This window comes from Leptopilina heterotoma, unplaced genomic scaffold (genome assembly GCF_015476425.1).
Source record: "Leptopilina heterotoma isolate Lh14 unplaced genomic scaffold, ASM1547642v1 Lhet_73, whole genome shotgun sequence".
Lineage (NCBI taxonomy): Eukaryota > Metazoa > Arthropoda > Insecta > Hymenoptera > Figitidae > Leptopilina > Leptopilina heterotoma.
In genome coordinates, this window is record NW_025111169.1 from 642,481 (window position 1) to 661,008 (window position 18,528).

At 23.2% G+C, this 18,528-nt stretch overlaps 3 protein-coding genes across 7 annotated transcripts in view; 2 read left to right on the forward strand and 1 right to left on the reverse strand.

Moving 5' to 3' along the window:
* Positions 1-242: 242 nt before the first annotated feature.
* LOC122510733 (transport and Golgi organization protein 11) lies at positions 243-6,179 on the reverse strand. The gene is made up of 5 exons (XM_043625585.1): positions 6,053-6,179; positions 5,284-5,512; positions 5,059-5,156; positions 4,740-4,894; positions 243-2,114 (listed from the first exon to the last, which is right to left on the reverse strand). Exons 2-5 carry the CDS (start codon positions 5,507-5,509, stop codon positions 1,904-1,906), a joined length of 690 nt encoding a protein of 229 aa, XP_043481520.1. The 5' UTR covers positions 5,510-5,512; positions 6,053-6,179; the 3' UTR covers positions 243-1,903.
* A 134-nt stretch (positions 6,180-6,313) lies between these two features.
* Positions 6,314-13,894, forward strand: LOC122510732 (E3 ubiquitin-protein ligase RNF146-like). The gene is made up of 4 exons (XM_043625584.1): positions 6,314-6,760; positions 7,048-7,299; positions 9,523-9,813; positions 12,556-13,894. Exons 1-4 carry the CDS (start codon positions 6,613-6,615, stop codon positions 12,840-12,842), a joined length of 978 nt encoding a protein of 325 aa, XP_043481519.1. The 5' UTR covers positions 6,314-6,612; the 3' UTR covers positions 12,843-13,894.
* A 426-nt stretch (positions 13,895-14,320) lies between these two features.
* Positions 14,321-18,528, forward strand: part of LOC122510734 — a 31,316-nt gene continuing 27,108 nt past the window's right edge. Inside the window, exons 1-2 of one of the 5 annotated variants that reach the window (XM_043625586.1) lie at positions 14,321-14,681; positions 14,797-15,417. In XM_043625586.1, coding sequence (XP_043481521.1) covers positions 14,825-15,417 — 593 coding nt within the window. In that variant the 5' untranslated portion in view covers positions 14,321-14,681; positions 14,797-14,824. Of the gene's footprint in view, positions 14,682-14,716; positions 15,418-15,924; positions 16,078-17,923; positions 18,067-18,528 lie in introns of those variants that run through there. The other 4 variants (XM_043625591.1, XM_043625587.1, XM_043625590.1 and 1 more) reach the window with 4 other exon arrangements.

Consider the following 18,528-nt stretch of genomic DNA (forward strand, 5'->3'; position numbering starts at 1 on the left):
GGGAAGTTAATTGTAATAAGTATTCAGCAGCCAATGAGCGTGATTATAAAACCCGCGCAATTTTGTAATTTAATTAAATTATATTTGTTGTAAAATTCAATTTGTTATAAACAAATATGTCTAATCTGTAATAATTAATGTAGGAATATCAACAGATCGTTGTATTTTGTTTTCCTTTAAAACTTCCACGATTATCGTTATTATTACGTGAATTATATTAAAAATTAAATAAGAAACAAAAATTTCGTTTGTCTAATTATATTTATTTTTTCGCCTATAATCACAAAAGAATATATTATAAATGTACAAGTATATATTTTTAATGGCCTCTTAGGCAAGTACAACAAACATTCCAACTCCGGGCTTTTATAACACTTCCACTGAAGAAAAAGTTTTTGAAATAATCATTTTTTTCTTTTGACAAATATTATTCAAGAGAAAAATGATTTTTCTTCTTCTTTCGATGAAATACATTTTTATTAGTACAGGAATGATCAATGAATAATGTAATTTTTAAATACACTAAACTATCTTTTTTTTTGTTACTGCTTTAATATATTTTACTCAATTTCTTTACTGTCATCGACTATTATTTATTTATAATACTTTTTCCTTTTACTAATTTTCTCTTTTTCTTTACAACCTTTATACACTTAAAAATTAAATGGGAAATAACAAGTATACGAATAACAGTTAATTTTTACAGAAACATAAAAATTAATATTAGGAAAAAATTAAGACACTACACATAATTTGCAAAAAAAAATGCAATATACTTTTTTCTCCCAAAAGTAAAAAAAAAATTCTCTTATTTACTCAATAGACTAGTGTTAAAGATTGTTTTCTTTTTTTTTTTTATAAACAAAAATGAAATTGAGATTTACAATTAATCATCGATCTAATTTCGACTCGTATCTAAACACTAAAATGAATAAATTTTAAAATATTTATGGCATATTGTATATTAGGTACAGAGGCGATTGGTTAAAATCGTATTTTTTTTTAAAGACTCTACAACTCTTAATAAAAATAAATCAATCGTAGAAGACGTAAAATGCTGAATTATTGTATAACTTCTCTTCGCACAATCGAATTTCTTTTTTATATTACTCTTAAAAAACAAATATTAAATAAGTTCGAATAATTATACAAAATTGAGGGAAAATAGAAAAAAAAGAAAAAAAAATGGAGAAAAAATATTACAAAAAAGTAGTATAAACTTATTTTTACAATTTTCTATTAAAAATAGAATTATTAAATTAAATTAACGAAAAATTTTGCATTCTTTTTTCATTTTAAATTCAAAGTCAAATTAAGTTTATGTAATTCAAATTATATTCAATTTTTCGAAGTAGTGTTAAAATTAAAAAATACTTCCTAATTGCATTTTATTACTACTTTTATTGGAATATTTCTTCGTCTGGCCGTAATTTGAAAAAATTTAAATAATAAAAATTAGCCTTTCACGCAATGTATTAATTCATTTTTTTTTTACTCACTGCGCGTTTACCATTAAAAATCCAATCTTGAACATATCAAGTCCAAATAATAATAAACTAATTTTTGTTTTTTTTTAAAAAACTAATTAGAAAGGGAAAAATGAATCCTCATTTACAGAAATGTGAACTTCGAAAAAACTGTCAAAACTCAAATTTTCCTCGAAAATCAGAACAGTATTTTTGTCAAGTGTATGGAGCACAAGTGCAAATGCTTTTAATGTTTTTGTTGAAGCTCCTGTTGAAGGTCATTTCCCGGAAAGTCTCTCCGTAATGATTTTCGAAATCAAGATTTATCATCGAGCAGTAGTGAACAGTTTTTTTTGTGTGATAATTTATCCGATTACACTGCGTGTTTCGTTTTACTGATGGTATTCTTTTTCTCTTTTTGACATTTGGATGGAATTTTAATTTCTAGTCAACCACGAGAGAGCCTTTAGAAAGAAGTAAGTTAAGGATATTGCATAAAGAATCTTATCTCTTTGTTGACGTTGCATTATTTGGGATTCCACTGCAATTATTCGTCGATGTAATTTTCCAACTTGACGTCGTAAATGTTGCACTTCCTCGCTTGGTGTAAGAGTCACGTCCAATGTCGTATTGAACGGCGTTTGTTCTCTAAATAAACGAATTGGAAATTTAGTCTTTTTGTTAAAATCAATATTTATTTATTTGTTTATCAGGGTTGAAGGAAATATTTGATTTTATTTTTCCCTGATATCCAGACAGAATTTTGACTTTTTCCATGAGTCTAAAGAATATTTTATTTTACTCTAAAACTAATTGTAAACACAAAAAAATGTATGCAATACATTTATTTTCGAATATCTTTAATTGAAAACTTATTCAAAACATCATATAGTTTCTTTCACTCTAAATTCTCTATAATTATTTTCATTATTTCAATTCAATTGTTTTCTAAGAATTTTTAACTAAAATTCGTCTCTAAATCAATTATCTATAATATTAATTTTTAATAATTTTTGAGAAAAATTCCTTCAGAATTCAATTATTTATTCAATGAAAAAGAGTTTACCTAAATTTTTTTCTGAAATTCACATTCAATTTCATGATATTTCAAAAAATGGAAAATTTTTAAATTAGATAAAAAAATTAAACTTATTTCAAAAAAATGTTAATAAAATTTTTTGAAAAAATTAACTTCTTCAGAATTTTAATCTTTTAGAACATTGATTTTAAACCTTTTAAATTTTTTTATCACTCTTGAAATTCTTGTAACTTTTTCTATAATTTTTAATCCGGAATTCTTTAATTTTTGCATAGAATTTTACAAAAATTTTTGAAAATAATTGAATTTCTCTGAAAATTTTATTACTACTATAAAAGTAATTGAATACCTGTCAAGAATTTTATAAAATTATATTAATAACTGAATTCATCTAAAAAATTTTATTAAAATTGTATTGAAAATAATTGAATTTCTACGAAGAATTTTATTATTTATTTATAAAAATAATCGAATTCGTGGAAAAAAATTTAATTTATACATAGAATTTTACAAAAATTTGTGAAAATAATTGAATTTCTCTGAAAATTTTATTATTACTATAAAAGTAGTTGAATACCTGCCAAGAATTTTATAAAATTATATTAATAACTGAATTTATCTGAAGAATTTTTTTAAAATTGTATTGAAAATAATTGAATTTCTACAAAGAATTTTATTATAATTATGAAAATAATCGAATTCGTGGAAAAAATTTTAATAAAAATTTTAGAAAATAATTTAATTTCGGCAAAGAATTTTATTAAAAGTTTTAAAACAATTGAATTGTTTCGATTTCATTAAAATAATTAAATTCCTGCAAAGCTTTTCAAAGAATTTAATTAAAATTTCAATGTAAATAATTCAATTTTTATATATAGAATTTTACTTAATTTTTTTAAAATAATTGAATTTCTGCGAAGAATTTTTATATTTATGAAAATAATCGAATTAGTGGGAAGAATTTTATAAAAAATTTTTAAAAATAATTAAATTTCTGCGAAATTTTTAAAAATAATTTAATTCTGTCCAGGAATTCGATTAAAATTGTATTAAAAATATAATTGAATTTTTGTAAAGAAGTTTCTAAATTTTTTGCATAAAATCGAATTTTTCTGAAGAATAATTTTTTAAAATAATTATTGATTTCTTTCGAGAAATTTTTTTCAAATTTTATTGAAAATAGTAGAATTTTTGTAAAGAATTTTATTATTTTTAAAAACATGGACTTTCTGTAAATTTTTTCAACAAATTTAATTAAAATTTTGTTGAAAATAATTCAAATTCTTTTATAAGCATTTTATTACAGTTTTTGTAAATAATTGAATTTCTGCAGAGAATTTTATGAAAATTTTTGAAAAATAATTGAATTTCTGCAGAGAATTTTTATGAAAATTGTTGAAAAATAATTGAATTCTAAAAATTTTATTATTATTATCAAAATAATTGAATTCTTGCGGAGAATTTTATTAAAATTTTATTAATAATAATTGAATTCATCTGAAGAATTTTATTATTTATAAAAATAATCGAATTCGAGGGGAAAATTTTATAAAATTTTTTGAAAATAATTGAATTTCTGCGAAGAATTTTATGGAAATTTTTGAAAATAATTAAATTCTTCCGAGTAATTCGATTAAAATTGTATTAAAAATATTACTGAATTTTTATAAAAATTTTTGATAATAATTGAATTCTTATAAAAGGTTTTTAAAAAATTTTTGAAAATAATTGAAAATTCCTCTAAACAATTTTATTAAAATTTCATTGAAAATAATTGAATTCATCTAAACAATTTTATTATTTATGGAACTAATTAAATTTTTGCGAAGAATTTATTAAAATTAAAAAGAAAATTCGATTCTTTGGAGAAATTTTATTATAATTGAATTCCTGCGAAGGCTTTTATATTAATATTAAAAAGAATAATTGCCTTTTGAAAATTTTTTCGACAAAAATTAAAATTGTATTAATAATACTTAAATTCTCATATATAATTTTAATTAAATTTATTAAAAATTAATATTATAAATGAATTTTTTCGAGAAATTTTATAAAAATTGTATATAAAATAATTTAATTTCTGAGAAGAGAATTTTCTTATTTATAAACATAATCGAAATCATGCAAGAATTTTTACAAAATCTGTTGAAAATAATTGAATTGTTTTCATTTAAAAACTTTCAACACTAAATTTTAATTTTTAATTTAAATATTTTTATTTATATTTCTCATACCTCACGTGTCTTGTAATTTGATTGTCATTATATTGTCGATTAGTCTTGGGAGTTGCAGTTACCATTTCCAAAGGTTCATTCACTGGCATATCCTCATCATCATCATCTAGCATCGGAAAGTAATGATTGTCTAATGTCAAAACTCTAGGTGGAGTCTAAAAAAAATGTACACCTTTAGCATTTACATCTTCACTTTCTTACACCTTAATAATTTAATTTAAATCTACTAATAATATAAACTATATAATCTAATAAACAAAAATTGTAAAATCTAGAAAAAAAGTAAATTAAAAAAAAGAGAAAAAGTAAACAAACTAACCTGCATTCGCACTAAACCTGTATCTGCTGGTTTTAGAACAGCATTTTCCAAAGTTATTTCCCTTGGAATCGATTTAGTTCCTATATGTTGTTCTTGTCCTGTAAAATAAACATTTTAGTGAAAATTTTAATAATAAAGATAAAATTTTAAAAAGTACAAATAGATGATAAACAAATTTTCTGTCAATAGAATTTTTTTTTTCGTCAGATTTACTATTTTACTAACCAACGACAAGAATTCTATCCGGAACGTGCATTTCGTATTTATCGTTCGCTAATATTTGACTCCAAGTTGATCCATTTGTGCTATTATTTTCCTCATCAGCAAATTCGCCATTTACTTGAATATTTTTTGGCACTCGCATTCGGTTATTGATGTCACGAGTGAAGTTAGAATCGAAAAAATTATCAGCCTCTCCATTAAAACGTGCTGAGCTAAAAGCCTTAGACATTTTCTGTAAATAAAAGTTTAAACATTTTGAGAAACAGGATATAAATTGCAATAATGACGCAATTTCACTGTCGAATAAAAATATCCCCCACTTTTAATTTTTTTGATAAATTAATGGAAATTGAACGTTAAAATAAAAAAAAAAAAGTTAATAGATAATTTGACCTTTTTAATTGTATCTTTTTTTGTCTCTTTTAAAGAATAGAAATTTCCTTTTTTTAGGAAACTGACAAATTGACCTAATGATATCATTGTTGTGTTTGTGTAAGTGAGAAGAACAAAGGTAACTTGCAATTTTTAGAAATCATTAATTTTTGATAGTATAACATTACAAGTCGTAAACTGAATTAGAAAGACTACAATATAAGCACAATGTTAATAAAAGAAATATTAATTACCCCGAGTATTTATAAAATGTATTAAAATTAAAAACATAACCTATTTTTCAAGAATTCTCGGAATGATCCGAATATTTTCACCTCTTTCTTTCAAAAATTCTATACACAACTCTTCAAATTCAATATCTATCAATAATGTTACTTACCTTTTATTTTATTATTTAATCGGAGTTGTTATTTTATCGAATGTCTTCTTGAGGAGAGAGTTCCGTTCAAAAACCATAAAGCCAAACTGTTTCAGAAAATAATGGCGCCATTATGGGTTTTCAAGAAATGTTTCCGATTGGCCAATGGAAGAACCAAACTTCGAAATCCAATTGGTCGTTTCAACTTGTCCGGAATTTTTATTGGTCGAAAGTTAAAGTAACCCAACCCTGAATAGGGATTTAAAACTGAAGGTGACTTCATATCGACGCGCATTCCTTTGTGTACATTCGAGATGAACAAATAAAATTATATTGTTTATAGTTTTGCATGTTGAAACTGTTACAAATTTGAAAAACAATTACTGTCGAAAAATAATAAAAACATGGCCACGAAATATTCCTCGAAATCATATCAAGGACATTTTATTTGTTTGTGAAATAATTTTTCAAGTGCGCACACTTTTGGTGTATATAGACTCACGAGACGTAAATATATAAATATAAAAGAGGAACATGTCTCATGATAATAAGTGATTAAAGTATATCTACAATCTAATCTAATGTTTGGAATTTGCCAAAATCTTCTGTGGCATAGTATTTTCAGTCAGAGTTTATTTTTGAGAAAAAATATGGCACAGGCAAAAGTATCAGTGCCCGCAAAATCGGCAGGAGTCAAGGAAACTGAGAAAGATGTTGAGGATAAAGAAGGTATGGAAAAAACGTGTATTCTTTTTATTATTTATTCGAAAAATCCAAAAATGCGAATTCCTTTTTCCGTTGCCAGAGAAACAAAAGAATTTCCAACCTCTTCTTTTTTTATTCCTTTTATAAAATAAAGTTAAAATAGTTAATTTACTCTCGGGAGTTTAAAAATTATGGAAAATTATATCGTCATTTTTATTATTATGAAATATATGAAATGTATGAAATAAATGAATTAAATTTTGCGGAAAATATTCATGTGAACACTTTAAAAAACTTTCCCTTTGTTCTAGGTTCGTCGACGGTACCTGAATGCGCAGTATGTTTACAGCCGTGCATACATCCGGCACGTTTGCCCTGTAGTCACATATTTTGCTACTTATGCGTAAAAGGAGTAGCTAATCAAAGCAAACGATGTCCAATGTGTCGACAAGAAATTCCAGCCGATTTTTTAGAAAGGCCACAACTTGTAGAAGTCGATGAACCACAAAAGGAGACGGCAGAAGTCGAGGATGAGTACCACTGGTTTTACGAAGGTCGCAATGGTAATATTTCAATTTTATTCAAAACTATTTTTTTTTCTTCGAAACCACACAAAACTTACCAAGAGCGATTACTTTAAAATTCTTCATATTCAAACGGCGCGTGAAACAAAGAAAAAATTGAAATAAAAAACGATGGCTGTTTGTCAAAAAACGAAAGTACGAAAGAATTAATTAATTAATAATAAATAAATGATAAAATAATAATATTACTATCAACAATTCGCGCGCTGCTAACATTTTACTGCCTTTTTAAAATAAAATTAGCAAATTATAAAAATAATAGAATTTAAAAATTTTCTAATTTAAATTTTTGTTGAAAACACTAAAAAAAAATTCAATTTTGGAGAAATTACAAATAATTGCTGAAATTCAATTATTTAAAAAAAATCCAACAATGTTCAACATTTGAAAAAAATTTCAATTATCTTTATAAATAACAAAATTCTTCTCTAAAGTTCAATTATTTTCATAAATGTTCAAAAAATTCTTGTCCTAATTTCAATTATTTTCAATATTTACTATTTTAATTTAAGGAATTCAATTATTTTCATAAAAAATAATTTAAAATTCTAGAAAATTATAATTGAATTAAAATGATGAAAATAATTATTAATCACAGTTGTTTAACAATTTTCTAATTTTGTTTAGAAGTAAAGAACAAAAATCTGCATAATTTCAATTTAACAAAATTTTAGTCTTTTAATGAAAAGAAGTGAAAAAGTTCTGATTATTTCTATTTGTCATTACAATTTTGAATTAATTATAAAATAAAAATAATTATTACATAAGAATATATAACATACAATCTATCTAAAGTTAAGAAAAAACAAAAGTACAATTTTAAAATTAATTTACTAAAAATCATTGAATTCTTGCAAAGTATTTATCAAAAAAATTTGAAAATAAAATTCATTTCAAGAATTTTATCAACATTTTCTTCAATAATTGAAATATTTCGAGAAAATGTAATTAAAATTTTATTGAATAAAATTTAATTCCTGGCAAGATTTTTATTCAAATTCTTTAAAATAATTAAATTGTTTTGACGAATTTATTTCAATATTCCTAAATAATGGAGTATTTTAAAATAATTATTACTGAAAATTTTGAAAGTAAGTGAATTTTATGAAGAATTTCTTTTAAGTTTTTCAAAAAATCGTGTTTATTATTAATTGCAATTAATAATTTTTCTATTAAATTATATTAAAATTATTCATAGAAAATTGAATTCTTTTAAACAATTGTTTTAGATTGATTTAGATTTAAAGAAAAAAATTGAAAGTTATTAAAATTATTACTAAATTTAATAGATATTAAATTCTAAAATTTAATTTTTCAATCTGAATTCGAAAAACAAAATTAGCATCCTGACAATATGATATGAATACCCATAGGTTGGTGGAAGTATGACACAAGGACCAATCAAGATTTGGAAGAGATTTACGATCTGGGAACTTCCGATTGCGAGATTTTGATTTGCGGTACACTTTACGTGATTGATTTTCAAAACAATGTTCAATATAAAAAGTTTAATCCACGGTGTAAACGTAAAATTAAACGTGATAAAAAAGACACTCCTTGTAAAGGAACAGCCGGCGTTAGATAATAGATTCCGAAAAAAAAGAATATATATTTTCTTTTATATATAATTATTAATTATTCTATTCAAATTAATCATTCAGTTTTGAAACGTTTTTTTTTTTTTTATTTAAAAAAAGAGAAGAAATATTTTTGTTTGACACTCTTAACGCATGCGTTAATATTAATTATTCATTTTTTATATTATTAAAAGTGTTATACTTTACTATATAATAGATAAATAAAAGAATTTTCTAAGAAAAAGTATTATTTTACCTTTTACCTGTCCAGAAAATTAATAATTACAATTAGAATTGCATTTACAATTATATAACTACAATTCAAATTGTAATTAGAATTCAAATTACAATTTCAATTATAATTGAAATTAGAATTGAAATTAGAATTAAAATTAGAATTATAATTACAATTAAAATTACAATTATAATCCCAATCGCAATTACAATTTTAATTATAATATTATACAATTTCACAATATTGAAATTGAGTCGAAAAATTATATTTTTTTTGTGAGAGTAGAAATACTTTTTACAATTGATTGCAAAGGTATAGATTTTTTTTTATTAAATACTGAAAAAAGAAATGTTTGATTAAGAGTGAACTAGTGGTGATTATTATTTCCAGGTTGGTGGCAATATGACATGAGAACGAGCCTGGAACTTGAGACGGCTTACAAGCAAGGTAAACGGACTTGCGAGCTACTTATTGCGGGATTTTTGTATATTGCCGATTTTGGATCGATGCTTCAATTAAGAAGGAATGATCCATCGAGACGTAGAAGAATCAAACGCGATCTTCACAATGTACCAAAAAAAGGAGTAGCGGGACTACGACTTAATACACAAGAGGAAGACCAAATTGTTAGGGAAATTAGAGGAGCTGAAAGACCCGTTAGTCCAGTCAGTGATAACATAGGTGAATATACGATAATTCGACATTTTTTTTTTGCTTTCCTTTCTTTTTCACATATTTTATTCTAATTTAAAAATTGATTTGATTTAAATTTACTTTTTTATTTCATTTCATTTTTTTATTCCAATCTAATTTTTTATTCAATTTTAATTTTTCATTCAATTCTATTTTTTAATTTAATTTTAATTTTACATTCGATTTCTTATTTATTTTTAATCTATAATTAAAATTCGATTTATCATTTAATTTCACTAAAAACTGAAAATAAATTGTTGAATATAAATTAAATATAAATTTTAAACCAGTTTCAATTCAATATTAATTTCTCATTAAGTTTTTAATTTAATTTTAGTACAAAGTAAAATTGAATTGAATATAAATTGAATAAATTTTAATTCAATTCCACTATTCAATATTCAATTTTAAATTTTCATTGAATTTTTAATTAAATTTCAATTTTTTTATTAAATTTCACTTTTTAAAACGATTTTAATTTTTCGTACAATTTTTGCTTTTCCTTTCTTTACATTTTATTATTCAATTTAGAAATTGACTTGATTTAAATTTAGTTTTTTATTTTGTTTCATTTTTTAATTCAATTCTAATTTTTTGTTCATTTTCACTTTTTTATTCAATTTTAATTTTTCATTTAATTTTTCATTCAATTTTTAATTTATTTTGACTTTGTAATTAAAATTTGATTTTTCATTCGATTTCTAATTAAATTTCACTAAAAAGTAAAAATAAATTGAATTTTAATTAAATCAATTTTAAATAAATTTCTATTCAATTTTTAATTTAATTTCACTAAAAAGTGAAATTTAATTAAATAAATTAAATGCAAATTAAATGAATTTTTAATTCAATTTCACTTTTTAATTTAATTTAAAATTTTCCATTGAATTTGTAATTTAATTTCAATTTTTTATTAAATTTCACTTTTTAATTCAATTTTACTTTTTCGTTCAGTTTTTAATTAATTTATTTAATTTAAAGTCAATTCATTTTCACTTTTTTTTAGTGAAATTCAATTAAAAATCGAATGAAAAATCAAATTTTAATTATGGAGTGTAATTAAATTGAGTTTAAAATAATTCAATTTTAACTTTTCATTCAATTTTTAATTCAATTTCACTAAAAAGTGAAAATCAATTGAATAAATTGAATGTAAACTAAATGAATTTTAATTCAATTTCACTTTTAAATTCAATTTCAATTTTTCATTGAATTTTTAATTAAATTCCGATTTTTTATTAAATTTCACTTTTCAATTCAATTTCAATTTTTCATTGAATTTTTAATTAATTTATTTAATTTAAAGTCAATTTATTTTCACGTGAAATTGAATTAAAAATCGAATGAAAAATCTTATAAAGTGAAATTAGATAAGAAATTAAATGAAACATTAAAATTATATAAAAAAGTGTAAATAGATTGAATAAATTGAATTTTAATTAAATTAATTTTAAATTAAAATAAATTAAAAAGTTCAATTTCATTTTTTAATTCAATAATTCTAATTTTTCATTCAATTTTTAAGTGAAATTTTACTTGGCAATCTAATTTTAATTTTTTAATTTCATTGATTGCAAAATTATAATTTATTTTGTACATTACATTTTTTACTCATTATCCTCATTATTGAAAAATAAATTTGATGATCCTGAAAAGTTCTGAATGTTCAAATAAACGATATTTTTAATTTAATTTCAATTTTTGAATCAATTTTAATCTCTAATTACATTTTATACTTGTTCATTTAATTTTAATTTTTTAATTTAATTTGAAAATTATAATTTATTTTGTAAATTACATTTTATAGTCATTATTGAATAATAAATTTGAAATTCCTAAATTTATGAACGTTCAAATAAATGAAATTTAAATGTTCTTCAAATTCAAATTTAATTTCAATAATATTACGTCATTTATAAAAAAATAAATTATAAAGATTCTAACTATATTTTTTTTTCTTTCTAATAACAGTCAGTAATTTTTGAAAATATTTTTGAAAAAAATTTCGTTCACTTGGGATTATAAAGTTAACTGAGACTTAATCCCGGTTAGACTGAAAAGTAAGATATATTACTGGTTAATTCTAGAGAAATACGTTTTTGGATTTTTTAAATGATAGCCGATTTTGAAAAGGTAACTTTATGGTACCTGAAGGCTTTTATTTTGCCTGTACCTCAATTTACAGCATATGGTTTAGTCTTTTTGAGTAAATTCCAATTTCCAAACATCTGTTTGACAGAGGATAATTCTTTTTTTTTTTTGACATTCATGATTTTTCCCACAATAAAAACAATTTTTTCTGCGGTTTTTTTTTTGTCTGCAATAAACTGCAGATTTTATTTTCCTTATTATTAAACTATTCGGACAGTAAACTTTTGATTTCTGCAAATTTTATTTTAATAAATCAATTTCTTCACGTTGGCTTTAATTATTTTCAAATAATAAAACAAATAATAATAATTATTATTTTATTTTTTAGTAATTAACAATTTTTTTTATTTTTTCCCCGAAAATTAAAATTTAATTTTCTAAAATAATATTTTGTTTCAAATAAATAAATCTTTAACGTCCGTGTTAATTATATTGAAACATTGTAGAAAAAAAAATAATTTTATTCTTTTGTCTTTCTAATAATTGAATAAATTAATTTTTTCTCAAAAAGTAATTTAAAACTTATGTAATAATTTATTGATAAATAATTTTAATAAACTTTGTTGTGATTTTTTCCAGGAATTGCGGATGGAACGAATACTCCAATTCCACCGAGTAATACACCACAAACTCCAGCTGGTGGTTCAGCGTCAGGCGATGCGACACCATTAACCGATCGTTCTGATCAAAGATCTGAATCTCTACATCAAATATTGGAGCAAATGAGATCGTTAGTATTAAGGGAACACATGTCGCTCAATAGTGATAATGAAATTGATGATGCAGTAGAAAATAATTCACAATCTGATCAACGTTCCATTGATTGGCTACAATCCGACGAAGAGGATGATGCCGAACGTGAATAATTTATTATAAACGTACAAAAAAAGTTATATATATAGAATTATAAATAATTGCAAAGTTCTTGTTGAACATTCTAGTACTTAAGATTAAAAAAATTATATTATAGAGAGTATCGAATTATTCTCGTGTGAAACAAATTATCACTTATAATATTTTATATTTGCTTCGTGCTCATTGTGCAATTAATGTTGAAGAGAAAACAAAAAAAGAAATAATTCAATTATGTAAATAGATACGTTTTTTATCAAAAAAATGAAATTTAGTATCTGTAGGAAAATCGTACGATACTCGAAAAAAATCGAAATATTATTTTTGAATTTAATACTGAAAATTAGAAACAAATATTTTTATTTTACTCATTTTTTATTCTTGACTATTTTTATTAAAAATTTTGTATTTTTTGCATTTATTGCAATTATTCTGTTTGAAAACGATTTTTTTTCGTTTTGATTTTATTTATAGTTTTCAGTATTAAATTTTGTAGTTAAGTTAATTTTTTCTTTTCGTTGAATAGAACTTGTTTCAAAGTTACTTTCAGCTTTGAAAATTTACTAGTATGCGAAGAATTAAAAATTATTTTTGAATGCATTTTACAAAATCAAAAAAAAAAAAAAAGAATGTAAACGTCGTTTTGATTACGATAAATTAATGAATTGCTTTTATAATGTTAAAAATAGATTTTTACACAATTTCCTATATTTACCAGGAAATGCAATAAATCGATATATATATATATTTATGTTTAATAATTTTATTTTTTGAATTGTAATTATAAAAAAATGGAAATGTGACGCTTTATCTGATGTGTGTCACAAATATTTTTACTAGCAATAAGAAAGGAATTTTTTTGCTATTATATTGATGTTTAAAGATTTAAAAAAATTGTCGAAATAACAAAATTTCTCGTTTCTATAATGAAAAATTGTCAGAAAAAAAATATTGGATCAATAAATCGAAATCCGATAGGACAGAAATATTTTTTTAAATTACACTGCAGTATTATTAAGACGCAAAATTAATGGTAATAATAAAAAATTTCTAATTACGAAAATAATTTATTTTTCTAGTCTTGTTATTGTGTTTTTATTCATAATATTCTCATTTTTAATAATTGTAACTAATTTTGTACAATTTCTCTCTCCGTGTATAGAATTTATAAGAAAATTCTGAATTTCTGAAAAAACCTTAATTTTCTTCTATTTTTGACAATATTTTAAATAACTTAATTTCAATGAAGAACTGACAAAGTTATTTCTTATAATTTTGTCTGGAAATCAGGGAAAAAGAAAATTCAATTTTTGTGACAAACATGAATTTGTTTTTTGGTATTTTTTCTTTTTTTGTTTTTACAGAATGTAAGTTTAAATCAAATATTACCGCCATTAATTTAGCGGAAGCACGTGATCAAATATTCAAATTAGCGTCCTTTTACAACCTGAAGTTAGTCGCTGCAAGCTATTGCGTACAAGTTCACGCATCTCTCACACACAATTTTATTGAGGAAGGCAAGTTGCGAGGACGTAGAAAAAAAGTGTTGTGAGATAAAATCTAATCAAAATGTAAATTTGAGACCACGAAATTCGTATCTTGTGTGTAAGAAATACAGTGATAATTGTAAAATTAAAGAACCGTGCACAATTGGAATTAAAAGAGTTTGTTTCTCTGATAATATCAACTCCTGAGAGAGAGAGAGACTTTTTTTTCTCGCGTGCCTCGTGGGGAGAAGATTTTAAAGCGGCTCGTCGGCACAACTTTTTTTGGATGTTCTCATCCGGGGAAAATTGACATTAATTTAATTTAATTGTTGCTGTTAAACGTCATTGAAGGCCATCAATTTAAAGGTACGATATAATTATCGGTAAGCGAGAAATAATGTTAAATTTTTTTCTGAAAATTGTGTTAAAATAGTGCGCAATAACAGACTAAAAAAAAATTTTTTTTTTTTTGCTACTTTAGAACCTTTAGAACAAAAGAGGTCACAAAAATGGCGCAAACATTCGCGCATTCTATTATAGTAACAAATGTGACGAGTGATGGGCCACGTTTGAAAATATGGGGTGTTTGTGAAAAAGAGAAATATTCATATATCGAGACATTAATTGCAGAGTTAGGCAATGAATTTATGCAACGTCAAGGTCTTGGACCGCAAAATGCTTTATCGTCGGAGACGACGTGTTGCGTGAAATATCGTGGAAAATTCGTTCGTGCAAAAATCACTAACATCCATCGAAATGGGGTTATTGTACTTTTAATTGACAGTGGAGTTACTGACATTGTACCAGTAGAGGTAGTTAAATTATTGTATCCAAATTCGAAAGAGGAAGATTATTTAATTAAGTGTCCTCCTTTGGCTAATGAATTTACATTGGCGAATGTTTTGTCGGTGAATGAAAAATGGGATGTCAGAACTGTTGAAACTATTCGAATTTTGGTTAAGGACAAAGAATTGTCAGTATCGAAATTTGAAAAGTTCAATTCGTGTTATCTTGTGAAGCTGGTGCTTGGAGAACATGATATTGGTAATTTACTTGTCAACAAAGGAATGGCAAAAATGACAACGTTAGACGATATGTTCAAGTAAGTTCTTTACAACAAAATATTCACTATTTTTTCTTTTATTCAATTTTTTTTCTACTCCAAATCTCTTTCCAATTCTTTTTAAATCCAAATTCCTCTTTCTTTCTTTTTTAATTTTTTGTTAATTAGAATTTTTCTTTCAGATTATTTTCATCTTGAGTTTACAATTAACCTCTTGTATTTTAATTTAAACTCAAGATTAAAACACATTCTGATTATTTTGTAAAAAAAATTATTTGGAATGAGGAATGTATCAATTTTATTTTTGAAATTTAATATAGTAGTGAATGAAATATTGTGGGGAAATGTGCATTTTTCGGGTTAGTTTGAATTCTTTTCACAAGTATTTTTTCTGTTTACTGTCAAAAAAAAAAAAAAAAAAAATTGAAAATTACGGTCGATAATAGGGATTCCCGATTTATTTGAATTTCCGAAAGATTTTATATAGAGTGTAATAAAACTAGAGGGCTCCGGTATGACCGCATTTGTTTTGCCTTTCTCTTCCTCTCTTGACAGTAAATAACTGCGGGGAACGTATTGTCTACTTAGTTATTATACGGTTTCTCTTCAGTTTCATACCTGGAATTGAAGTGTGTGTACTAAGTTGTGTTACAAATTCTCTGAAAGCAAAGATAATTAAAATACATCAAATTATCGGAGGTATACAAAACAAAAATATTTTCATATCGATAATAATCTTCTTTTTATTACTATTTTGCTTCATCATTTTTATCTTTATAATAGAGAAACAATTGTGATGGTACACACTTATTCAAAAGTATTATTGATTCTTAAATCTTTTTGACACTTTTCGCAAAGACATTTTATTACTTTTATTAAATTGTTTAATAAACTCATTAAATTACGTGACAATTTTACAAAGTTTTTTTTATTTCTAAACATATTTTTCAATCTGTTTATAAATTGTTCCACATTCAGAACTATATTTCTTGTACAATCTTGAAAATTTATTCAACTGTGCCATTAATGTAAGGTAATATATTGAATATTAAAAAGTAATCGCAGATGTTAGAGAATGTTAGTCTAGTTTGTCAAATAGATTAAATTGTCGATATTAATCACGTTCAAAAGCTACCAAAATTGAAGAAAATAACAAAAAAAATTAACAATTAAAAATATAAACTAAATTTAGAATTTTTGTGGAAAATATTATCCGAAATACTTTTTTGATTTACAATCTATTAACTAAAATTTCGCGTCTTCAATAATAATTAAAACAATAAGTGTACGAAAATTATTACTTTAAAGAAAATAAGAGAATCGAAAATAAATAACTTCCTGAATAAATAATACATAAGTAATAAAAAGTTGTGTTTACGGTATTTATGAAGAATGTTTTCCAACGATCTGTTTGAATTGTGAAAGGCATAGGTCGTGAATTATTTACTATTTTATAGTCATTTTTTTCCATCAAGAGACAGTTGCATTCTTTTATTAAAGAAAAAAAGGAATTTTATTAAATTACTAACAAAATTAACAAAAAAAAAAATGTTTTCAGAGTGTTTATATTCCATATTTATTTACTTTTTATTTTATTAATAATGTAGTTTTTTTTATTTTATTTTGTTTGAAAAGGAAATTAGAACTTTTCTTAAAGCTAAAAAAATTATCATTCGACTGGTAATTTCTTTTACTGGTAATTGCTTCTAATAACTGGAAACTGAGTTTATCTCTACTATTCAATCAAAGTGTGTGACTTTTTCTTTCTATTTTGGCGATTTGTGTATTTTGCATGTTTTGTGTTTGTTGATAGAATTTTGAGATAGTGTTTACTTTTATACTCGAAAGGTGTAATGCTTTAATGCTTGAATGGCATTTGTCAATGTTTGTAAATATTTTTGCAAATTTCGTTGTCTCTCAAGTTTCGTTGCGATGAAAGAATATTTCTTTTTGTATTTTATTTTCTTAATTTCGAATTTTGTCATATCTTTTGTTTCATTTTAAATTTAATTATTTAATATATTATTACTTTCATTATTATTATTTAATATTATTATTGTTATATTTTTATTATTATTATTATTATTATTATTATTACTAAAATTATTATTGCATTAACTATAAATTTAGAATTAATAATTAATTTACAATAAATTGTTACTGATATTTATTAACAATTAAAAATTCAACTTTTTCAAATTTTATATTTATTTAAAAATTTGCACTAACTATATATAAAATTGCAATGAGTAGAAAATAATTAAAATAAGATAAAAATAATTATTTAATTTCTTTAATTTTCAAAATTCGACTATTTTTTTGTTTTCGAAACTTTCGGAACGGGAAATATTGAAACATTCAGAACTTGAGGGGGGTTTTTTTTTATAAAGTGAAAATTATTCTGAGGGCGTTTTGAGACAAACCCTTTCTTTAAAATTCAACCAATCTTCTTTTGAGAATACTCCCTCTTGAATACCTTGGGAGGGATCTCGAAGGTTATAAAAGTCAGAGATTTATCTCTGTTTTGCTTAGTTTTGAACAGTTCAGTGCGGTTCTTATTCTCTAGTTATATCCATTACTTTTTTTTCCCTACGTAAAAATAATTCGTTTTTCTGGTAAAAGCCATTTGGAAAAAACAACAAAAATGTTCTCAACCTGCTCTTTCGGAAATCTTATTCATTGTACTGGGTAAATAAATTATAATTGTTTATAGTAATTTAATTTGTAAAAAAGAAGTATTTATTTATTTTATTTAGTTCTTTATCGAACACTGAGAAATTTGAAATAAATTCAAATTATTGAATTTTCAAAAATTATTATCAGTCACTGAAATATCAAAAAAGAATTCATCTTGTTTCTAAAGTTCCAAATGTGCAAATGAAAGAAATTTTTTTATTTCTTCTTAAAAAACAAATTTTATTACAAAAACATTGCATCAAGTAACAAAAAATATTGTGTAACTATTTAATTTTTTTCTATTTTTCTTCTTGCTTTTTTGCAGTTGGAAATTTTCTTTGAAAATATTCATAATGGAAAAAATTTTCGTTCATGTGAACGATCAGAACTTGTGAATCATTTTTTTTTTATCTTCCATGAGAGTTTTGATGAGGGTTTTTTCTTTGTGTACATAATTTTTTTCTTTGCTTCGTA